The 23,708-nt window shown below is 46.3% G+C and overlaps 1 protein-coding gene and 2 long non-coding RNA genes across 5 annotated transcripts in view; all 3 read right to left on the reverse strand.

Moving 5' to 3' along the window:
* The window catches only part of LOC129032731 (mucin-20-like), a 31,322-nt gene extending 24,057 nt beyond the window's left edge, over positions 1-7,265 (reverse strand). For all 3 annotated transcript variants that reach the window (XM_054480490.1, XM_054480491.1, XM_054480489.2), the window contains exons 1-2: positions 6,811-7,265; positions 1,477-3,141 (exon numbers count right to left, since the gene is read on the reverse strand). In XM_054480490.1, coding sequence (XP_054336465.1) covers positions 1,477-3,141; positions 6,811-6,886 — 1,741 coding nt within the window. In that variant the 5' untranslated portion in view covers positions 6,887-7,265. The remainder of the gene's footprint in view (positions 1-1,476; positions 3,142-6,810) is intronic.
* Positions 7,266-9,890: 2,625 nt separating this feature from the next.
* On the reverse strand, positions 9,891-11,383 carry LOC129032767 (uncharacterized). The gene is made up of 2 exons (XR_008501461.1): positions 11,194-11,383; positions 9,891-10,484 (listed from the first exon to the last, which is right to left on the reverse strand). It is a non-coding gene; the product is annotated as an uncharacterized LOC129032767 (long non-coding RNA).
* Positions 11,384-21,585, reverse strand: LOC134739113 (uncharacterized). Its single transcript, XR_010125623.1, has 3 exons — positions 17,397-21,585; positions 13,412-13,455; positions 11,384-11,533 (listed from the first exon to the last, which is right to left on the reverse strand). It is a non-coding gene; the product is annotated as an uncharacterized LOC134739113 (long non-coding RNA).
* Between the last annotated feature and the right edge of the window lie 2,123 nt (positions 21,586-23,708).

The raw sequence follows: 23,708 nt of genomic DNA on the forward strand, positions 1-23,708 counted from the left end.
CAATAAAAACTGAGAAATCTCAGAGACCGGTGCCGGTGCAGGTCCTTGGTGTGCTGAGTGCCAGTCCCCTGGGCCCACTGTTGTTTCTCTATACTTTGTCTCTGTGTCTTATTTCTTTTCTAAGTCTCTCATCCCACCCGACTAGAAATACCCACAGGTGTGGAGGGGCAGGCCACCCCTTCACTTTCCAGGGCAGTTTAGCTACCATCTTTAACCCTGTCAGATGGGGTCATGTTACCCACCTCCTAAGGCTGTTCTGAAGGTTACATAGAGGAGATAACATATGCAAAGCTGGTGGCACACTGCCTGGCACTGGAGAGAATGTTCACCTGGGGCTGATGCTTACTGGGTGTGAAACATGTTTATAAAACCCCTGCCTACAATACAAAAGATATTCAATAATATCTTTATGTATTGAGTGGTTGTGATTAATATTTGTATTCCCACCTCCCCCAGAAAGGTGGTAACAAGCTGCGGATACACAGAGATGAGGCCCAAGGGCAGAGTGACAGGAAGTGTGGAGGTGGAGGCTACAGGCTGACCAGAAGCTGGACTGACCAAGCAGCCTCTGACAATGAACTTCTCCCCTGAGAAGTCCCTGTTGCCTCCGAGATGTAGCTTTAAACTCCCAAGCCTTCGCCGTATTTATTTGTTTATTTTATCTTACTTTTTTTTTTGAGACGGAGTTTCACTCCATCTCAGCTCACTGCAACCTCCGCCTCCCGGGTTCAAGTGATTCTCCTGCCTCAGCCTCTGAAGTAGCTGGGATTACAGGTTCCTGCCACCAAGCCCAGCTAATTTTCATATTTTTAGTAGAGAAGGGGTTTCATCATATTGGTCAGGCTGGTCTCAAACTTCTAACCTCAGGTGATCCGCCCACCTCTGCCTCCCAAAGTGCTGGGATTACAGGCATAAGCCACCGCACTCGGCCTGTATTAATTTATTTTAAGTCACTATCTATGGCATAAATCCCAGGAAATGCATCCAGCAGGCCCCAATTTCATGGGGTCCCAGCCCGTCAGAGAGCAGCAGCTTGGGCCTGATGCCTGCCTGCTGCTCCTCTGTGTGGCTATGGCTGGAATAGAAGCTTCCAGAGCTGCTTAACAGTGCACTTCACAGAAGGTCAGAGTTGGACAGGACTTCAGTGCCCATCCCAACCCTCTCCAACTATGGGTGGGGAAGCTGAGGCCCAGAGAGGGATGGGGACTTGCCCAAGGTCACTCAGGTTGTTAGAGGCAGAGCCGAGACCGCAAACCATTTCTCCAGACTTCCATCCCCACATCTTTCCATACACAACCCTCCATCTGCCTTTTCCTGATTTCGCCAAGAACCACTAGAAGATTACAAAGAGGTAACATCAGGAGCAGGCTCTGAATAGGCTCCAGATCCTTCCTTCCTCTGCACTCCTCAAGTGAGGAGACCTCCTGGAAACTCCACATCCCAAATCCCCGAAGATCACCAGTGGGAGCCACTTACCTGCACTCACGTCTGTGGTTGGCCTCGTCCGAGCAGTGGTGGGTGTGGCTGTTGGGGGCTTCATGGGGGTCTTTGCTGAGGTTGTGGTCTTGGCTAAGGTGCTGTTCGTCCCTTGGCTGCTGTCGGTTGTAGTCGGAGGGACAGAAGGAAGAGGGTCCCTGCTGGTGGGGAAGGGCCCCTGGGTTGTGATGTCCGTGGTCGGTGTCTCTGAAGGGGTGAAATTCTTGAGGGCGGCTTCCGAGGGGCTGTAGGAGGAAGCAGAGCTCCCAGCAAAGGAAGTAGTTTTGCCCACTGCTGACCCAGCCTCTATGGAGACCGGAGCTGCTCCTGAGACTTTGACGTAACTTGGTGTCTCAACAGAGAGGGCTGAGGTTTCTTCCAGGGGATTCCCACTAACTGTGGCCAGAGCTCCACTGAGGGTCGTGGCCCTGGGTGCTGTCACTTCGCTTTCTGTGGTGCTGTTGGTGGGGAGTGGGGTCCCAACTGTGGCACCAGGTGCGGCTGACTCTGTGGTGCCGGCTGTGGACAGGGTCTCGGCAGAGGCTGTGGCCTCAGTGATATGTGGTTTTGCATCAGTGGAGTCAGGCAGAGCTGGTGGATCGGAGGTGGACGAGGCCTTCACCCCTTCCATGGGGACGTGATCTCTGTCTGAGGCCCCAGGGATGCTGGAAGTCAGTGTTTCTATTTCTGTGATGCTGCAATTGATAACCTCGATGTGGGTGACGGTCACCAGGGCTTCAGTGAGGAGAGTGATGTCAGATCCCGGGGACCATGAGGGGGTGATGACTGGATGGGGGCTGTCGGAAGAGGCGCTGCTCTCTGAGGCCCATGACGGGGTGATGACTGGATGGGGGCTCTCAGAAGAGGCGCTGCTGTCTGAGGCCCGTGACGGGGTGATGACTGGATGGGGGCTGTCAGAAGAGGCGCTGCTGTCTGAGGCCAGTGACGGGGTGATGACTGGATGGGGGCCATCGGAAGAGGCGCTGCTCTCTGAGGCCCATGACGGGGTGATGACTGGATGGGGGCTGTCAGAAGAGGTGCTGCTCTCTGAGGCCAGTGAGGGGGTGATGACTGGATGGGGGCTGTCGGAAGAGGCACTGCTCTCTGAGGCCCATGACGGGGTGATGACTGGATGGGGGCTGTCAGAAGAGGTGCTGCTCTCTGAGGCCAGTGAGGGGGTGATGACTGGATGGGGGCTGTCGGAAGAGGCGCTGCTCTCTGAGGACAGCACCTTAGCTTCTGTGGAAGTGTGAGCCAATGTCAATATGTCCACTGTGAGTGTCTTTGCCTCTTCAGAGCTGTCATCGGTGCAAAGGGTGTCAAAGATGGCTTCCTCTGGATCACTGCCTGTGACAGTCTGAACTGTGGTCATTCCAGCTCCCTTGGGGCTGCCACTGGTGGCTGATGTCTCCACAGAGGTGGCGATCAGCACCCTGAAGTCGGGAGGTGCTTTTGTGAAAGTCCTGGTCTCTTTTGCAGGGGAAATTCTCTTGGCTCCTCTGGTCTCTGCTTCTGGAATGGGGCTGGCTGGGGTTGAGGCCTTAGAAGAGGTCTCAGCGCTCAGCGTTTGAGTTTCCAGAGTGGCATGGCCTGGTGCTGGAGTCATAGCAGGCACTTCTGTGTTGTCTGTTGTCATCGCAGTGTCTGCTCTGCGGGTGCTGGGGCCTGTGTTGGTTAAGACTGACTTGGTGAGCCTGGGTTCCAGTGGACTTCACACAAGCTATTGCGTTTACACCCTGGGCACTTCTGGGAGGAGGGTGGGGAGGGGGAGTGCCATTACCTCATTTTTCATCTACATAAGGGAACAAGAAGGAGGCAGTCCTGGGAAGCCCAGGCCGGTGTGGCAGCCACGGAGCTGGGGTTGCCGTGACTGGCATCCTCTGAAGCCCTGACAACTCACTTGGGGCCAGCAAGCCCCGGGATCTGCTGGCTGTTGGCCTGCATCTTTAAGAGGGGATGTATGGGGCCAGCGTCCACCTTCCAGGGTGAGCCAAGAAGGCAGACCAGCATCCAGGACTCGCAGAGCTTTCTGAACCTGTGTCTCCTTCCCTGGATACTTTTCTCATCCAACACATGCTTCCCTATGGAAGTAAAAACACTTAAAAGATGAGAAAGGCCTATGATTTGCCTTTCAGGGTAGCTGGGTGGATTGAGGGGAAGGAACCTCCTGAGACAGGGTGGGCAGTGCTGCTGCCAAAACGAGGGAGCTGGCAGAGTCCTTGGGGCTCCGGCAAGGGAAAGAGGGCACTCCCCACCCTGCCGAGGCCCCTGCTGATGAGGGCTGAGGACTGCAGGGTTGGAGCCTGGGAACCATAGAAACCGTGGCCAGGCATTTTCCACAGGACACAGGGAGCCAGCTCAGGCAAAACCTAGCTTTTCAGACAGCGGCTGCTGGCACTTCTGCCTAGAGCAGAGGCCTGTTCCCTTGACTGGACCTGAGGTGGGAGGAACGGGAGTCCCTGAGGGAGGCTACGGTACGATATTTTCCCCAGAGACAGGGTCTTGCTCTGTTGCCCAGGCAGGTCTTGAATTCCTGGGCTCAGGCGATCCTCCTGCCTCAGCCTCTTGAGTAGTTTACTACAAGATCTTTTCCGGCCTGAAAAAGGGGGCCTCCCCTGTCTAGAGGGAGATCGGGCTCTCCCTGTGAGTAGGGCAAGGAACCTCTTGGAGAGGGTTTCTAGATTTAGCAAATAAAAATACAGGGTACTTGGTTAAATTTGAACTTGCATTTCAGATAAATGACGAATAACTTTTTAGCATGAGTATTTCTCATGCAATATTGGCTACATACTTACACTTAAAAAAAATTGTTACCTGAAATTCAAATGTAACTGGATGCCCTGTGTTTTATCTGGTAGTCCCAGTCTTGGAAGGAAAAGGATCAGATATGAACCTCCTAATTCTCTGAGCCTTCTTGGTCCAGCCCACACAGCTGGAAGCCCGAAGGTGGCGCTCTTGGAGTCTGACCTCCCCTGGCACATGGTTTGAGATGGTCTTTACCGGGCTCCACTGGCCCAAAAGTAGCCCATAGACCCAAAAGAGGCCTAGCACCTCTCCCCAGGGCATCAAGATGGGGTCCCAGGTCCCCGGCTGGTTGTCCTGTGGACCTCAGGGAATGATGAGGCAGGAGTCAAGAGCCTCGGTTGCAGCTCCCGCTGTGCCGCCCACTACCGGCTCTGGGGCCAGATGATCTGCTGGTTCAAATCCTGACTCAGCCTCCTACTAGCCAGGCCAGTCTCTAGACCCCTCCCAGCCTCCATGTCCTTACCTGAGAAAACAGGGTTACAATACCTGCCTTGCCAAGGTGGTGAGGACCAGCGGAGAAGGTGAAAGGGCTTATATTCCAAAGCCCACAAGGTAAGCATCCCTCCCCCTGGAGTCCTCTCCCAAGCCACTGGAAGGCACGCACAGTCGATTTGACTGTAGTGAGGAGTGCGGGCTGCACCCCCAGGCAGTGTAGGCGAGTCCCAGGCACCCACTCTCATCCCTGGTCCGGTGCGGCCCAGCTGCACACACAAATCTCACTTTTGCAGGAACTGTTCATCTGCCTTCATAATACAGTTTCTTCTCCCCACTTCAAGGCCTGAGATCATTTCTCTGAGCCTTCTTGGTCCAGCCCACACAGCTGGAAGCCCAGAGTGGTGCCCTTGGAGCCTGACTTCCCCTGGCACATTTTCCGGCTTGTCCGGTAGCCCCGGAGTGTCCTTTCTGCTGTGAAACCTCCTCATGCTCCCCAAGCCCACAGCCTCTCGGGTCCAGGGGGGTCTTCTCAAATACAGCAAAGCCCGACCCAGTCCCTCGGTAGCTCTGGAACACTGCGGCTCTCCTGGTACAATCTTCAAATCTGGTGGAGAGGAAAGCGTGTGGACTTGGGACCCTGAGGTGGAGAATCTGCTCTCTGCCCTGTGACCCTGGCCAAGTCTCTCAGCTCCAAGCCTGCATTTCCGCACCTGCAAAGTGGAGCTCACGGGACACGTGCAGCGCAAACCAGGCCACGGTGAGCACAGGCAGGAGGCCGCGGGGTGCAGTGCTCAGGCCTGTGTGGAGTCAGATCCTGGCTCCGAGGAGTTGTTACTGGATCCCCAGAAGCACAGTGGCCCTGTCCTTAAAGCAGTGGAGGTGGGGGGTGGTAAGAACAGGGCCGATCTTGTGGGGCCATTGTGAGGATTAAAAATATAATGTATGATAATGATGTGTCAAAGTAGATTCCTCAGTCCTAACAAATGTGCCACTCTGGTGGGGATGTTGATGATGGGGGAGGCTGTGAGTGGTGGGGATGGGAATTCTATACTCTCCACTCCAGTTTTTTTTTTTTTGAAACAGAGTTTCACTTTTGTTGCCCAGGCTGCAGTGCAGTGGTGCAATGTCAGCTCACTGCAACCTCCACCTCCCAGGTTCAAGCAATTCTCCTGCCTCAGCCTCCCGAGTAGCTGAGATTACAGGCACCTGCTACCACACCTGGCTAATTTTGTATTTTTAGTAGAGATGGGGTTTCTCCATGTTGGTCAGGCTGGTCTCGAACTCCTGACCTCAGGTGATCCACCCACCTCGGCCTCCCAAAGTGCTGGGATTACAGGTGTGAGCCACCACACCCAACCTCTCCACTGGAGGTTTAGAGCGAACCTAGAACTGCTCTAAAAAAATAAATAAATAAAATAAATCCTTTTTTATTTTTTAATGTATGTGATGAGTTTGGCACAACTCCTGTTGGCAACAGGTCAGGGTTCATTCCCGTGTTTCACAAAAGCCCTGCCTCTCAGTATCCACCCTTCCCAAGCAGTTTGTGGCAATTGGACTTTTCACACAAAATCTGTATTTTAAAGGAAATCCATGCTAGGTAATAAACTTGGAGGAGTCAGAATCTTGTTAAGCCACATTCTTCAGCTTTCTGCACAATGATCACCAGCTGGCACCTCCCTGCACCCCCGCTCCATGCCCCACTTACTCTCCCACATTCATAAAGACAAACTCTCAGCCACCCCTTACGATGGCAGCGTCATGGCTGATTAGTGTATACTGCGGTGCCAGGCACACTCACACTCACACACACGGTCATGGTTGATTAGTGTGTACTGCAGCGCCATGCACTCTTACACTCACACACACCGTCATGGTTGATTAGTGTGTACTGCAGCGCCATGCACTCTTACACTCACTCACACTGTCATTTGCACACTCTTTATCAACAATAATAGCACTTCACAGGTAGCACTGTGGTTCATTATAATCAATCCAAGAGAGCCTGCCCTTGCCCATGAATGGCGGCTCATACTGAAATTCACTCCCAGAGCCCCACTAGGGGAGAGGCCCACCAGGCCCCTCTGGCCTCCTTACCTGCAGAGCTCCCAGAGACCCCAATCTCCCAGCAGAAGAAGAAAAGGGGCAGAGCCAGACCCCAGAGAGAGCCCATCCTAGCCAGCCACCGCCGCTCCACAGAACTGCTGGCTGTCTCTCACGGGTACCTTTTCCTGCTTCCTCAAACAGGGAGGAGGGGCAGCCTCCTGCCCAGGTGTGTGACCAGGTGATCACAAATGTGCTGGCTGAGGGCTGGCAGGTTGAGGCTGTCAGCAAGCTGACCCCCCTGCCTTCCTTGCCCGGTAAACACTCCACTGAAATTTGATTTGAAGATATGGAATCACTAGCTTTTTTTTTTTTTTTTTTTTTTTGAGATGGAGTCTCGCTCTGTCACACAGGCTAGAATGTACAGTAGTGAGATCTCAGCTCAATGAAACCTCTTCCTCCCGATCAAGCAATTCTCCTGCCTCAGCCTCCGGAGTAGCTGGGATTACAGATGTGCACAACCATGCCCGGCTAATTTTTGCATTTTTAGTAGAGACAGGGTTTCACCATGTTGGCCAGGCTGGTCTCGAACTCCTGACCTCAGGTGATCCGCCTGCCTCAGCCTCCCAAAGTGCTGGGATGACAGGCATGAGCCACTGCACCTGGCCAAATCACTTCCACAGTGAACTTGACCCCTCAGTCTTGTGCTGGGAAAGCCACAGGAGGTCACGTTTCACCACCACCGCCTCCCATGCCTGGAGCTTGGGCTTCGAGTCAGACCCGGGTTTCATTCCTGGTCCTGGGCATGATTAGCTCTATCACCGAGGGCAAATTTCAGAGCCAGTCTGAACTTTCACTTCCTGCTCTGTAAATGGATAAACCGTACCTCCCTGGGCTGTTGTCGTGAGGTTCACATGTGATAGTAAAGCTTTTACACATTGCCTGCTGCACAGCTGATGCTCATCAAAAATATATACATCTTAGGTGCTCAGTAAATGAGCGAGAACCCTGACATCCATTCTGATCCTCAAGCGCTGGGGAGAAGAGACGGCTCCCCAGTGTGGGACAACTCTAATGCTAACAACCTTCCATCTTCATCATCCTGTGATTCTGCATCCCAGTCAAAGCCAGGAACACTGGCCAGGCTGAAGGCACGGGGCTGGGGAAGAGACTAGCTGGGAAGAGAGAAAAGGTGAGGGCGCTTATCTGAGTCTTGGGGCCTAGGAAGAGAGGACGCATGAGGGTGATGACTCAGCCAAGCTAGAGATTCAGCCATGAGAAGGGACATGCAGTTACCGAATATATTTCCAAACGCCCTAGAGAAGAATCTTACTCCCTCCATGTGTCACGGACGTGAACTGTTATGGCCACTGGCCAGTGACCAGACAAGGTAGCTTGGGAATTTCAGGGCAGGAGCGCTGATGAAGGCAGCTCTTGGGTAGAAGAAAGCCTGCTGGATCTGCATCAGGGAATCACAACATCTCAGAACTGGAAAGAACTTTAAAACCAGGCTGGGTGCAGTGGCTCATGCCAGTAACCCCAGTGCTTTGAGAGGCCAAGGTGGGCAGATCACTGGAGGCCAGGAGTTCGACGCCAGCCTAACCAACATGGCAAAACCCCATCTCTACTAAAAATACAAAAACTAGTCAGGCATGGTGGCTCACGCTTATAATCCCAGCACTTTGGGAGGCCAAAGTGGGTGGATCACTTGAGGCCAGGAGTTCAATACCAGCCTGACCAACATGGCGAAACCCCATCTCTACTAAAAATAAAAAATCTAGCCGGGTGTGGTGGTGCACGCCTGTAATCCCAGCTACTCGGGAGGCTGAGGCAGGAGAATTGCTTGAACCTGGGAGGTGAAGGTTGCAGTGAGCTGAGATTGCTCCACTGCACTCCAGCCTGGGTGACAGAGCAAGACTCTGTCTGAAAAAAAAAGAGAAAGAAAATTGGAAGGTCCAGGTTCCATTTCCAGCTCTCTCCTTAACACTGACCCAGGAGCTGTGTGAATTTACAAGTTATCTGCCTTCTCTGGGCCTCCATCAACATGATCTACAAGGTCCTTTTGGCCCTGTGGTCTGGTTCTGCATTGGGCGTGTGACATTGTCTTCCAGAAATTTACTCTTAACACTGACCCAGGAGCTGTGTGAACGTACAAGTCATCTGCCCTCTCTGGGCCTCTGTCAACGTGATCTACAAGGTCCTTTTGGCCTCGTGGTCTGGTTCTGCGTTGGGTGTGTGACATTGTCTTCCAGAAATTTACTCTGCTCTGGGCTGTGCTGCTGGGAAGAAGGAGGGAATGGGAGGGAATGGGAGGGGATGGGAGGGAATGGGAGGGAATGGGAGGGAATGGGAGGGAATGGGAGGAGGAAGACTCCCCAGAAGAGGCTGAGGGGGGTCCATAGGGGACAAAACCCAGCACTTGGGGTGGGGATCTTGGACACCATTGATCTGTAGGCTGAGTCCCTTCCATCCTCCACTCAGCCTCAGCCCTTTGCTTATCAAATGAGACAAGGACCCCCCCCCCCCCGCTGGGAGAAGTCAGTTAGGGAGAGGAGGCCTGGGTCACAGCAGGGGTTGTATTCTCTTAGACCCATCTAGTAGCTGTGATCCACTGTGAGCCTTAGCCCAAGGGAAGATGGAGAAGAGACTAAGCAACAATGTAGCTCCTCTCAGCCACCCCAGCCCTCCTCCAGCCCCGCCCCCGCAGGGATAAGGGCTTCCTCATTCCAGCAGCAGGTGAATCCACCCCAGCCCATTGCAGATGAGGAAGTGAGGAATCTCTGGAAAGGAAGCCTGGCTGAAAGCTTCCCTGGGTTTGCTGAATTTTTGACCATTTTCCTCAGTATTTGGGAAATTTACAAGCCTGGGCAGATGACTGTTAGCCCTGGGGGCCATAACAGTCTTATGCAGAAAGTTCCTGGGCCATATTTTAGCCAAACTCAGCTCTCACCTTGAATGAGCATAGGAGGCTAGTTCATTAATTTAACACATGTATGGAATTCCTTCTATATGCCAGACATCGCTGCAGGCACTTGGAATACATCACTCAGTAAAAGAGATCCCGGCCTTCACAGAACAACTCTCCTAGTGAAGAGAGACAGCAAACTGTGAACCCCGAATATCTGAGACAGGTCTCAGTTCATTTAGAAAGTTTATTTTGCGAAGGTTGAGGACTCGCGTCCATGACACAGCCTCAGAAGGTCCTGGTGACATGTGCTAAGGCAGTCAGAGCATAGTTTGGTTTTACACATTTTAGGGAGACATGAGACATCAATCAACATATGTAAGATGAACATTGGTTCGCTCTGGAAAGGTGGGAGAACTCAAGCAGGGAGGGGGCTTCCAGGTCACAGGTAGGTGAGAGACAAATGGTTGCATTCTTTTGAGTTTCTGATGAGCCTCTCCGAAGGAGACAATTAGATATGCATCTATCTCAGTGAGCACGGGGTGATTTTGAATAGAACAGGAGGCAGGTTTGCCTTAAGCCATTGCCAGCTTGACTTTTCCTTTAGCTGAGTGATTTTGGGGGTCCCAAGATAGTTTCCTTTCACATTTCCCCTTTTATTTTCAAACATCTTTTGGAGAAAGCAATTTAGAAGAAAACGAGTCTCTGGTCTCAGGTATCATCGGGTCTATCATGGCTAGGATAGTTTATTCCTAGATAGGTAGGTCCTGATAGCTACCCTAGATAGGTAGCTCATTATTAGCAGGTTGAGAATACCCATGTCCTATGAAGAGAAAATAGGGGGAGGAAGAGAGGAAAACAACAAACAAAATAACGATCCTAGAAAATCGATATAGGCCACATTACTCTGAAATCCATACGTCAGTAGGCAGGTATGAAAGTAGCTTATACATGTAAATAGGCTGCTGTTATTTTCTTCTGAAGTTTAAGTTGTCTAGCTTCAGTTCACAGGGTTTCAAAAAGCGCAGCTTAGCTTTCAGTGATTCCAAATTAGGAAAACTGGGAAAAAAGAAAGGGAAAAAAATTGAAAACATTATTTTGAAGGCTTGTAGCCAAAAGAAATTAGAATTTGGTCCAAACTATAGAAAATAATAAAAATGGAAAAACATTAGGCAAGATTAGAATCTAACAACAGGTGTACTATAGTTTTTAAAACATAGTTTTTCTCTCTCCAGTTTCTCATTTTTACTAAAGACAAATCATGGTAGGACTGATTTCCTTCATTATACTTGGCTTGATTATTTGTATACAGTGCAGCAAGAATAATTATTTTTTTACACAGGCTTTTAAATTGGCTTTGATGGAACTTTGTTCCATAGAAGGAATCTCAGAAAAGACTTGTTTAAAGCCGAGCCCTGCCATGGATTTGTACCATCTAATACCTATGAGTTGCATGAATTCCTCTCCTCTTGAGGTTCCAAGATAAAACTTGGGGCTCCTGGGCCTGTCAGAAAGTGACATTCTTTACTTACCACAGATCAGGAACCCTGTTCAGGGACTGTGTAGACAGGGCATGTGGCTTTTACTGGCTTCATAAAGCAAGTTTAATTCCTTAAAGGAAAGCACACCATTCCAGTCAAAGCCATGGTAGAATAACCAGTTTCTCCAATTGTGTCCTGTTACAAATAAAAACAGATTATTATTGCACTTATGCAAATAACTATATTGTGATAAGTTAAGAATACTCACAAATAGTTTCCAAATTCTGGAGAAATCAGGCAGAGAGAAACAAATATGCTCCAAATTTTGTTCATAGGAGTCTAATAACTTATTAAAAGCTGTCAATAGCTCAAAAGACAAGTTTCCCTCACTCTGAAAAAATAAAACAAAGGATCAACAACGTTTTAAGCAAAAAGTCAAAAAGATGATTACTTCAGTCTTCTATAAGTTCAGTCCATGCAGTTAATTCATGTTCTGCTTGATATTCATGAACATCTCAGCTCTCCATGAGTCCCAAAGTTTTTCCTCTATTCTGATGTCACAATCTCCAAAGTTATCAGAAACCTGCATTTGAGAGCACCTTTTAGAGTTTTATAGCTGATTACAAAACCACCTTCTTTTTTTTTTTTTTTTGAGACAGAGTCTCACTTTGTCACATAGGCTGGAGTGCAGTGGTGTGATCTCAGTGCACTGCAACCTCTGCCACCCAGGTTCAAGTGATTCTCCTGCCTCAGCCTACCGAGTAGCTGGGATTACAGGCACCTGCCACCATGCCTAGCTAATTTTTGTAGTTTTAGTAGAAACAGGGTTTCACCATCTTGGCCAGGCTGGTCTTGAACTCCTGACCTTATGATCCACCCATCTCGGCCTCCCAAAGTGCTGAAATTACAGGTGTGAGCCACTGCACCCAGCTATAAAACCACCTTCTAAAGAGGACCAAAACAAGACAATTGTCTGTGGATAACAAAAAGTTTAAGGCAGCCATAGTCAAAGACACAATGGACAAGGAAATTTGTTAGCTCTGTGGCACAAAATAATGTAACATAACAATTATTACCGATAATGTACACTAAGTCATATCAGAATTATAGGAGTTTCTGGTAATTTTAGAACACATACCAATAACATATTTATACAAATAGAGTTCAAAGAAAACCAAACACAATTTCATACTTGACAATGCTTTCTGTATAATTTTTATACCAAATAAGCCAAATTATGTCATTTTTGAACTTTAGGGAACCTAGTATCTTAAATGTTTAGGACAGAAAAATACATAATTTATAATTTGATTTTGGAAAGTTTGTCAGATATCAAAGGTTTAAAACACTTGATATCACGGGTCATTGTAAAATAAGTCACTCATTTGACCACAGTGATAGCTCAAGGATTTCAAAAAAGGCAAAAGCCTTCATTGTTTGGGAAAGGAGACTTAATTTTTCAAACAATAAACCCTCATTTAAAAAAACAGCAGGAAGCTAATTAAATTTGTTTTTCAAAATTTTATAAACAATCTATAAAATTGTAATATTGACCATAACATACAACTTCCATAAGCCTTTTATAATCTTTATTGAGGAGCCAGTTACTGCTTCAAGAAAACCTTCTTAATCTGACACAGGGGCCCATATGCTGGTCTTGCATCAGCGTGCCTTTGACATTAATGATTAATTTACAGGGAAACTCAACTTATTTTATCTCTGAAAATTGGCCCTTACAATCTCACATGCCCATGCTAGTCCCTGGGCCTTGAGGAGTTAACAGCTTTAATTCTGTGTCTCAGGATGCAGTTCATTTTGATTGGCATCTTCTACTGGGCCTGAAGATGAGGCTTGAATTACTGTCAGTGTTTAAGATTTTCTACTGGGCCTGAAGATGAGGCTTTAATTACTGTCAGTGTTTAAGATTTAGCAGGACTTGGTGCCCTTTTTAGATCCAGGAGTCAAAGCTCTGTAACTTCATGTCGCAAGGACTTGAAAAGCACATACAGAAAGATACATGGATGTAATAACCTTAATTTAAGAAAATTCTTTCAATCTCAGTTTTTTTCCTAAGCAAACCAAAATTTAATAATAATGGCAATTATTTCAATAAACCATAAAATCTCTTGGGCCAGTTACCAAAGGCAAAAGAAAAGACCTTCTGCACTGCACAGAATATTATGATGGAAGAAAACATTTCCTTTAGACCTTTAAGAGAATATTGTTAGCATCAGGCCACAACAAACAGAACTTGAGGAAAAAAACTTACATGAGCTGAAAATGAGTTGAAGGAGAGCATTAATATTTTGCACCCTTTCAAAGAGGAGAGAAAATAAAAAATGGTGAGATGCAATAAAAGTTGAACTTTGGGTTAAAAAAATAGAGTCTCTTATAATTTATTAAGAGTAAATAAATCCCTTAAGAAAATTTCATTGTTTTAACCAATTATTTAGTGTATAAGTGTTTTTTTTCTACATCAAGCCCAATCTCTAGAAAGACCATTATAATTTCCCTTTAATTATAGACAACTTAATCATATAAAAGTTTTTTGGTTTGGTTTTTTAAAAAAAATCCTCTTGTTGTGACTTACACAGACTGTTCATGATATGCTTGGATTTTCTGGCCTGTCCTGAACATCTCTCTTTCTTAAACAACCAGTCATTTTATTTTAGGACTATGTTTACCATACAAGATTCTTTCTCATATAAAATTCTGTCTCTTTAACTTTCTTACTAAAGAGAAAAAAACCTCTTTATTTTTATAACTTTCTTTACTACTCTTTTATTTCCTGGTTCCTTTTACTTGTTTTATACATAACCTTTAAATAAACCTTGAATTAGACAAATATTGTTCACTTTTTTAAAAAGGATACACATTTTCTTAGAATGTTTTTCTACAACATATTTTTATTGGAAAATACTCAAATAATGAAATATCTATTATTTAGTTTAATATAACTTTAGATTCCAAATTATGATGAGTTTGTCTACAAGTATTTGTCCCATTACTTTGCCTAATTATTTTATTTTAGTTGTTTACCTAGATTATTTATGAAAGCTGCAATAGTCATCATTTAAAGTTATGGAACTGCCATTGCAAAATCATAACTGAGACAGTGAGAAAGATCTGACCTAACCAACTCCATCTTGCTTCTAACCTCCAAGCTGTCCTTGTTAATTCCTGGGCACAGGCCAAACTAACTTTAGGAGGAACTTAGTTTATAGTTTAGCTTTGAAACAAAGTGGATAACAGTACTTTCCCAAAACAAACCTTACTCCCTGTGGACTAGACTGCCTAAAACCACAAGATTAGAAGTTATGGTAATCTTACCAAATTTACAATGTAGCTGTTTTCATTAAACCCATATCAACATCCTAATTATTAAAAATTACATAAGCAAAGATCATCCTGTCTTGGGCTGTGTTCATAGTTTTGTAACCTCTGTGCCAAATTTTGACACTTTGTATTATTTGGCAGGGATAAGTATAAAATTGCTTGATTAATAAATGCAATCAAAAATGTATGCTGGCAATTCTTAAGATATTTCTAATATTACTTTACCAATAATTTTAAAGCTAGCTTACTTATTAAAGATTTTACTTAAGTTATATAAACTTGAACAAGCATTTGACTTTGACTAGTCTTTTCTTTTTTCCTGATAACGTATTTCATTCAAGCACTTTTATTTTCTTTTTCTTTTTTTTTTTTTTTGAGATGGATTCTCATTCTGTCACCCAGGCTGGAGTGCAGTGGCATGATCTCAGCTCACTGCAACCTTCACCTCCCAGGTTCAAGCAATTCTTCTGTCTCAGCCTCCTGATTAGCTGGGACTACAGGCACATGCCACCACGCCTGGCTAATTTTTGTATTTTTATTAGAGTCAGGGTTTCGCCATTTTGGCCAGGCTGGTCCTGACCTCAGGTGATCTACCCGCCTCAGCCTCCCAAAGTGCTGGGAGTACAGGCATGAGCCACTGCACCCAGCCAAGTGCTTTTATTTTCTTAAGCCAAGTAATTAGAGCTCTTTTATATATTTTCAGTAGCGAAACATTGTGTACATGTGTACACAACACATAAATACATAGATGTATTAGGTATGCTGAAAGAAGTTCACCTTATAGATTCATAAAGAGCTTTTTTTCTTACACCTTCAAATTCTTTTTTACTTTTTTTTTTTTTTTTTTTGAGACAGAGTCTCACTCTGTTGCCCAGGCTGGAGTGCAATGGCTTGATCTCGACTCACTGCAACCTCTGTCTCCTTGCTTCAAGCGATTCTCCTGCCTCAGCTTCCTGAGTAGCTGGGATTACAGGCACCTGCCACCACACCTGGCTAATTTTTTTTGTATTTTTAGTAGAGATGGGGTTTCACCATGTTGGCCAGGATGGTTTTGAACTCCTGACCTCAAGAGATCTTTGCGGCTCAGCCTCCCAAAGAGCTAGGATTACAGATGTGAGCCACCGCGCCCAGCCACACCTTCAAATTCTTGATAACCTGTTTTACTACTCTAAGCAGTTGTCAGCTAAATAGCCTTGAATTTGCATTTTAAGGAAACTGAGGTGAAAATCGAATAGCAAAATTTACATCATAACGTATGGAGAGAAAAATCTGGTGTGCTGGAGGGAAATTAAAACAGATTTAATTGCCAATTAAACATAAAATTATAGAAATTATAAAGGCCTTTTAAATATATATACACACACAAAGATCCTATAGCTTTTACTTCAGAAATTTAGCCATGAAAGCTGGGCATGGTGACTCATGCCTGTAATCCCAGCACCTTGGGAGGAAAAGGTGGCCAGATCACCTGAGGTCAGGAGTTTGAGACCAGCCTGACCAACATGGAGAAACCCCATCTCTACTAAAAATACAAAAAATTAGCCAGGCATGGTGGTGCATGCCTGTAATCCCAACTACTTGGGAGGCTGAGGCAAGAGAATTGCTTGAACCAGGGAGGTGGAGATTGTGGTGACCCAAGATCATGCCATTGTACTCCAGCCTGGGCAACAAGAGTGAAACTCTGTCAAAAAAAAAAAAAGAGAGAGAAAGAAAAGAAAAAAAGAAATGTAGCCATGAAATAAATACAAATTCACCAGTTTACCAACAGAAAAACTGTCAGATCCAAACAGCGTTTTTTATCTTAATAGAAAAATAACAGCAAATTTAAAGCAGGCAGAGAAGAAAATAGAGAAAAAAGAGAACTCAGGAACTCTATTGTTTGCAGGTCAACCTTAGGGCTCTTTTTTTTTTAATGTAAATGTGCACAAAGTCCATATTACTTCCACTTTACATAAACTCTGGCAAGTAGAGGCACCAGGAACCCTATGGAGTACTCAGCTGGGAGGAGCAAACGCCCTTTCTCTTTGGAGCTGAGAAAACTCAATCTCTCATTTACCTATGACAACAACAGTTCAGTTACTCATGCAAATACACACAGACAACCCAAATTGAGATTCATTTTGGGAGAAAAAGCAATAGAGAAGACCCTTTAGGATGCATCTCTGAACTAGAATTAGGATCCTTAAATCACAGCTTCCTAGAAGAGAAAAAAAAAAAAACCCAGCCAAGACCATTCCCTGTAAACTGTGCTCAGCCACCCCTTCTTTGTAGTTCTCATCTGCCATTACACACGCCAAGGTCAAATCCTCTCACAGTGTAGGGTCATCTCTGGTTCCCCCAAAGCCAAAGTGGTCAGGTCATGCCATACAGGAAGACAGAACTTTAGATCTAGGAAGAATCCGCCCATCACTCTTGAAACTCCACAAAGAAAACAGAGCACCCCAGAAGGGGTGAATGGCCCCTTTGTTCTGAATCCTTCAAAGGGGCTCAAGTCAGTAGAAGCCTTCTCTAGATTTTTTAGTACTGCAGATGGCAAAGGGGGCAGGAGGTATAGGGAGGAAGAAAAGTAAGTGAAAGAGCATTTCTTTTTTTGTTGTTGTTCGTTTTTTAAGACAGAAAGCAAACGCAGAAACCAAGCACATGATTTGTTGGGTTTTTGGCTTTAGTTTTTTTTCCTTTTTTGCAGCTGCAAGGAATTTTAGCCAAATTAGAGAGGTTTTGTTACCCATAATTTGGAATTCTCACTTGGATTTGACTAAGTCAGGCAGTTGGTCAAACCTGATGAGAGAAAGACCAGAACAAATAACAACAAAAAAAGCCAAATGATGTGACCACAGACTGCTCAAATGGGAAGAAGAAATTCAGACCAGCTGGTTGTTAACCTTTAGCCCAGACAAAATCTCAATTCAGCTACTTACCTAGGGATGGGTCTCAGGCTGAAGACTGCTCTCCACCATCCTTGAAGCAGGAAAAAAACTTGAACTTGTCTTCCCTACTGGGAGCAAGCTCAAAATCCATAAAAGAGTTGTCAGCCTTCCATCATCACGGATCCAGGAAATCTTGGAAGCAAATAAAACTCCAAAAGAAGGGGAGGGGGAGTTGTACATCAAATAAACTTTAGATCATGACCAAGTTGTGAGAGATCAGGGACTCTCTGGAGCGGGTACTCCCAGACCTCAGCAAATTGTCCTGTTGGTTTGAGCCATAAGGTTAGCTCGTTCTGCTACCAAGCACCAATAGCTCTGTCAAAGGTCAGGGGCATCTCCACTCAGAATCCCTCCATGGTTACCAACATGTGAACCCCCCAAATCTGAGACAGGTCTCAGTTAATTTTAGAAAGTTTTTTTTTCCAAGGTTGAAGATGCGCGTCCGTGACACAGCCTCAGGATGTCCTGACGACATGTGCCAAGGTGGTCAGAGCACAGCTTGATTTCATATGTTTTAGGGAGACATGAGACATCAATCAACATATGTAAGATGAACATTTGTTCAGTCTGGAAAAGGCAGGGCAATGCCAAGCAAAGGTGGGACAACTTGAAGCCAGGAGAAGCTTCCAGGGCACAGGTGGGTGAGAGACAAAGGTAGCATTCTTTTGAGTTTCTGATGGGCCTTTCCAAAGAAGGCAATCAGATATGCATCTATCTCAGTGAGCAGGGGGTGATTTTGAATAGAATGGGGGCAGTTTGACCCTAAGCCATTCCCAGCTTGACTTTCCCCTTTAGTTTAGTGATTTTGGGGGCCCAAGATTTATTTTCCTTTCACAAAACAATAAACATAATAAATAAGTGAATTATAGAAAGGTGAAAACTATGGAAAAAAAGAAAAACAGGGAGAAAGAATCCTGAGCACTGGCGTGGGGAGGGCAGGTGCCAGCTGCAGTGTCTGGGAAGGGCAGGTGCCAGCTGCAGTACTAAATAGCGGGGGAGAGATTTTTTTCTGAGTAACTTTGAGTCACTGCTCACATCTCATGCCAAAATGTATTAATCCCAAGTCAAGGGTCAGATGAGGCACTCAGATCTCTCCAGTTGCCAACACAGCTCTTCCGAGTGTACTTTACTTCCTTTCATTCCTGCTCTAAAACTTTATTTATGTATTTATTTTTGAGACAGAGTCTTGCTCTGTCGCCTAGGCTGGAGTGTAGTGGCACAATCCCAGTTCACTGCAACCTCTGCCTCTGGGATCAGGCGATTCTGCTGCCTCAGCTTCCTGAGCAGCTGGGATAACAGGCGCACACCACCATGCTTGGCTAATTTTTTTGTGTGGTTTTTTTTTTGTATTTTTAGTAGAAATGGGGTTTCACCATATTAGCCAGGATGGTCCTGTACTTCTGACCTCAGGTGATCCGCCTGCTTTAGCCTCCCAAAGTGCTGGGATTACAGGTGTGAGCCACCATACCTGGCCCTAGCCAACTTTTGTTTTTTTGAGACAGAGTTTCATTCTTGTTGCCCAGGCTGGAGTGCAATGGACCGAACTTGGCTCACTGCAACCTCTGCCTCCCAGGTTTGTAGGATATAATAAATTCCTCTTCAAAGGTTTTAGCCTGTAAATTGTTAAGTACAATGAGTTCTGAGATCCTCTCCAAAGAATCAATGTATCAGTATGTTCAGCTCTTCATTTTAAAGTTTAACTTCCTCGTTTTCTTCATCTCCTTGCCCCTAGTTTCAGTAAACAACCCCCTCCTAGCCTCTATCACCTGCTCCATCCTGAGTCACCCCCGGTCACCTGCTCTGATCTGAGTCATCCTGAGTCAACAGGGTTTCACCATATTGGCCAGGTTGGTCTCGAATTTCTGACCTCATGTGATCCACCCACCTCAGCCTCCCAAAGTGCTTGGATTACAGGTGTAAGCCATCGTGCCTGGCCAGTTTTCACTTTAAAATGATCTTTAACACAAACACTTGGGGTCTGAATGGGTCCCCACTCATTTCAAATGTTGAGCATGCACAGATTATGTGGATGAGAACTTGCCAGGCGGGCTTACTGAAGGAGACATGGTAAGAATCGCCTGCATTTGCCAGGCCCTGAGGACAGGCCCTCTCCACACCGAAGCTTATTTCCTTGGGTTGCAGAAGAGGAAATGCCAGGGAGCCCAGTATTCTTTGGTTCATTCACTTCTTTTTTATGGTGTAACCTACATACTGTAAACTATGTCCAGCTTAAGTAGTGTATACCCTGATGAATTTTTATGTATGTATGTGTCCCCAGGATGTATCCAACACTCAGGTCAAGATACAGAACGTGCTCAGCACCTCAGGTGCCCTTGTGTTTCCTTCCAGTCAAGCCCCCATTTGCGACCACAGAATGGAACAATCTTTTTTTCTTTTTTTTTAGAGACAGGGTCTCGCTCTGTCTCCAAAGCTGGAGTGCAGTGGTGCCATCATGGTTCATTGCAGCCTCTGCCTCCTGGGTTCGAGCGATCCTCCCATTTCAGTGTAACCACCATTCTTATCTCTATCACCATAGATTAGCTCTGCATGTCTTTGAACTTCACATAAATGGAATCATGCATATACAGGCTCTTTTGTGTCTGGATTCTCTGTTAACACTGTGTCTGTGAGACTCACTCATGCTGTGTGTAGTATTATGCTTCATCCTTTTTTGTTGTTGCATATTATTCCATTGTATAAATATACCACAATTTATTTGTCCATTTTCCAATTGCTGAGCATTTGGATTGTTTTGTTTTTCACTATTTTGAATAAAGCTGCTATGAACATTCTTGTATATGTCTTGGGTATACAGATGGTCCCGGCTTACAGTGATTTGACTTAAAAGTTTTTGACTTTATGATGGGCTTATCAGGGTATTAAATGTGTTTCTGACTTACAGTATTTTTGACTTACCACATGTTTATTGGGATGTAACCCCTTCCTAAGATGAGGAACATCTGTATACATCCAGAATCCTGTGGAGCAACTCGTAACCCATGAGGAATGAGAGGCGACAGACAGACTCACCCCAGGACAGATGGTTCTCACTACATCTCATAAAGCTTCTTAGAAGATCTTACAGGATCGCGCAACCAGCCAGCCACAGCAGGGGCTGAATGGATAACACATCTTTGCACGGGCTCTCCCTCTGTCCCTGTCTCCCCTCCCCTTTTCCTAACCTTGTTCCTTGGGATTATGTTTTGAAATAAATTGTTCAGAGAAATGAAGCTAAAGCTGACCAATTAGCCAATAGCTGGGTTCTGTGATGACAGGGCTTCTGGGCTATAATCATTTACTGAGAAGCCAGTGTTCCCAAGGGGATAACGGCTTGTTCCATTTAGCTGCAGCATAGGAGTGGGTGCAGGGCATTAGCAGAAGATAACACTAGAAATGTGCCCTGGGGCCTGTTGATGACTTTCTGTGCCAAGCATAGGCATTTAGCCTTTATTCTGTAGATGATGGGAAGCCAGTGCCAGTGGTGGGTTTGAGCAGAGAACCAGCAACCAGTGGTGGGTTTGAGCAGGGAACCAGCAATCCTCAAGCTCTGCTTGGATGGAGGCCAGTCAGGGAAGAGTTAAGGCTGGAGGATCAGTCAGGGAGGAGTTAGGGCAGGAGGACAAGTCAGGGAGGAGTTAGGGCAGGAGGACCAGTTAGAAGGCTGTGACCTAGGACTTCAGCAGTGGGACTAGAAAGGGGATGGATATGAATGATATGACAGAGTAAAACTAGAGAGATGGCCAGGCACAGTGGCTCACTCCTGTAATCCCAGCACTTTGGGAGGCCAAGGCGGGCGGATCATGAGGTCAGGAGAACAAGACCAGACTGGCTAACATGGTGAAACCCTATCTCTACTAAAAATCAGTAAAAAAAAATAGACAGGCATGGTGGCAGGCACCTGTAATCCCAGCTACTTCAGAGGCTGAGGCAGGAGAATTGCTTGAACCAGGGAGTCGGAGGTTGCAGTGAGCTGAGATCGTGCCACTACACTCCAGCCTGGGCAATAGAGTGAGACTCCATCTCAATAACAAAACAAACAAACAAAAAACTAGAGAGACTTGGCACCTTGCAGAGAGAAGCAATAGATGACCCTGAGGTCTGGAGTCCAGGGAAAGCATTCACAGAAACAGGAAAACGGCAGATGTGGGAGGGAAGGTGAGAGGTTCATCAGACCCCACAGCCCCTGGCAGCTCCTCCTGGATCTTTGAAATCCTGTGCATCCCAGGAGACTCTGGGAGGCCCATCTGAGCTCATCAGAGAAAGGTCTGCCGCCTCTCCTTTCATCACTGGGGACAGAAAGCCTGAACATGAGGCCTGGACTACAGGGCTCAGACCAGAATATTTCCAGATTTAAGGGCAGTAATGTGGAGCCCAAGAAGGAATATTGAGGACAGAGGGCACATTACTTAGCTAAAGGGGTGCTGGGTTCTTATTTTCTACTTTCAAGAAATGTTTGCTATAGTCATTGTTACCATCACAAAACAATGAATAATACCATGAGCCAAACATATGTTCATAATTTGTATGGCTGATTCTATGCACATTTAAATATGTTCATGACAATTGTAGATGTCAGTTTTGCTCTGGTTAAACCAATGTGGAAGTACACAGGATGGGAGCTGAGAGACAAGCATCCTGGGCCCAGCCATGCCAGCCTCAGTGGGCCAAGTTGCGGGCAGATGACCTCTGCTCCGTGGATCCTGCTGGCTCAGGGTGTGGAAGGGGCCTCAGGAGAGGAGTCAGGCTCTCTTCTTGATTCCCCTCACGGCCATAGAGAACAGCATTCCTGGGAGGCTGGTTTGGAGAAGTCGCTGAACCTAAGTGAACAGGAAGTGAAGGACTGTTCCCACCTGTACCTGTGTTCCCAGATAGCAGCTGCCTCCTGGCGACTCGCCAGGAGCCAGGTCCCTCCACACCTCATCTCAATTAACTCACTCACCAGGAGCCAGGTCCCTTCATACCGGATCTCAATTAACTCACTCACCAGGAGCCAGGTCTCTCCCTACCTCATCTCAATTATCTCACTCACCGGGAGCTAGGTCCCTCCATATCTGATCTCAATTAATTCACTCACCAGGAGCCAGGTCCCTCCATACCTCATCTCAGTTAACTCATTCACCAGGAGCCAGGTCCCTCCATACCTCATCTCAATTAACTCACTCACCAGGAGCAGGTCCCTCCATACCTCCTCTCAGTTAACTCACTCACCAGAAGCCAGGTCCCTCCATACCTCATCTCAATTAACTCACTCACCAGGAGCCAGGTCCCTCCATACGGGGTCTCAATTAACTCACTCAGCAGGAGTCAGGTCCCTCCATACCGGATCTCAATTAACTCACTCACCAGGAGCCAGGTCCCTCCATACGGGATCTCAATTAACTCACTCACCAGAAGCCAGGTCCCTCCATACCTCATCTCAACTAACTCACTCAGCAGGAGTCAGGTCCCTCCATACCGGATCTCAATTAACTCACTCACCAGGAGCCAGGTCCCTCCATACCTCATCTCAATTAACTCACTCACCAGAAGCCAGGTCCCTCCATACCTCATCTCAATTAACTCACTCACCAGGAGCCAGGCCCCTCCAGACCTGGCTTAATTCTCACTATACTTAATTCAATTAATTCACTATAGCCCTATAAGACAAGCTCTAGGATATGCATGAGGAAACAGAGTCTGAGAAAGGCTGAGAAAGTGGCTTGAGGTCACCTAGGTGGTGAGTGGTAGAGCTAGGAGTTGAAGTCAAGTCTGACTCTCAAGTCCACGCTCTTTCCATTGCACTATCTGCTTTTCTTTCTCCCCAAAGCCACAATACGCCATGATGCAGCCCAAGGACTCTCCTCCAGTACTGTGCTGAGGGCTCTGAAGAGATCAGGGCTGAAGCCAAGATGTCATCCAGTGTAATACCCACATGACCTCTGTGAATATCTACCCTGCCTTAACACTGTTTATCTTTAGGAAGCAGGATGCCTGAAGTCCAAACTTCTCCCTGGTGATCAAACCAGCTAAGACTGATCAAGTCCAAGATGGCAGCTCACTTGACCTCTAACTTCATTATAATCTAATTTCCATGTTAAATGACAGTCCCACTAGCACTGTAACAGTCAACAACCAACATGACAATGATGGGGAAAAAAAACATAAAAAAACAAATAGGAAGGTGGCACTCTGGTTTTGAAAAGTTCTCCACCCAGACCCAGAAAACACATGATTCCTCCCCTTGCTCTTTTCATTTTTATTTTTGTAGAGATAGGGGGGTATCACTACATTGACCAGGATGGTCTCAAACTCCTGGTCTCAGCA

The sequence above is a fragment of the Pongo pygmaeus genome, chromosome 2 (genome assembly GCF_028885625.2).
Source record: "Pongo pygmaeus isolate AG05252 chromosome 2, NHGRI_mPonPyg2-v2.0_pri, whole genome shotgun sequence".
NCBI lineage: Eukaryota > Metazoa > Chordata > Mammalia > Primates > Hominidae > Pongo > Pongo pygmaeus.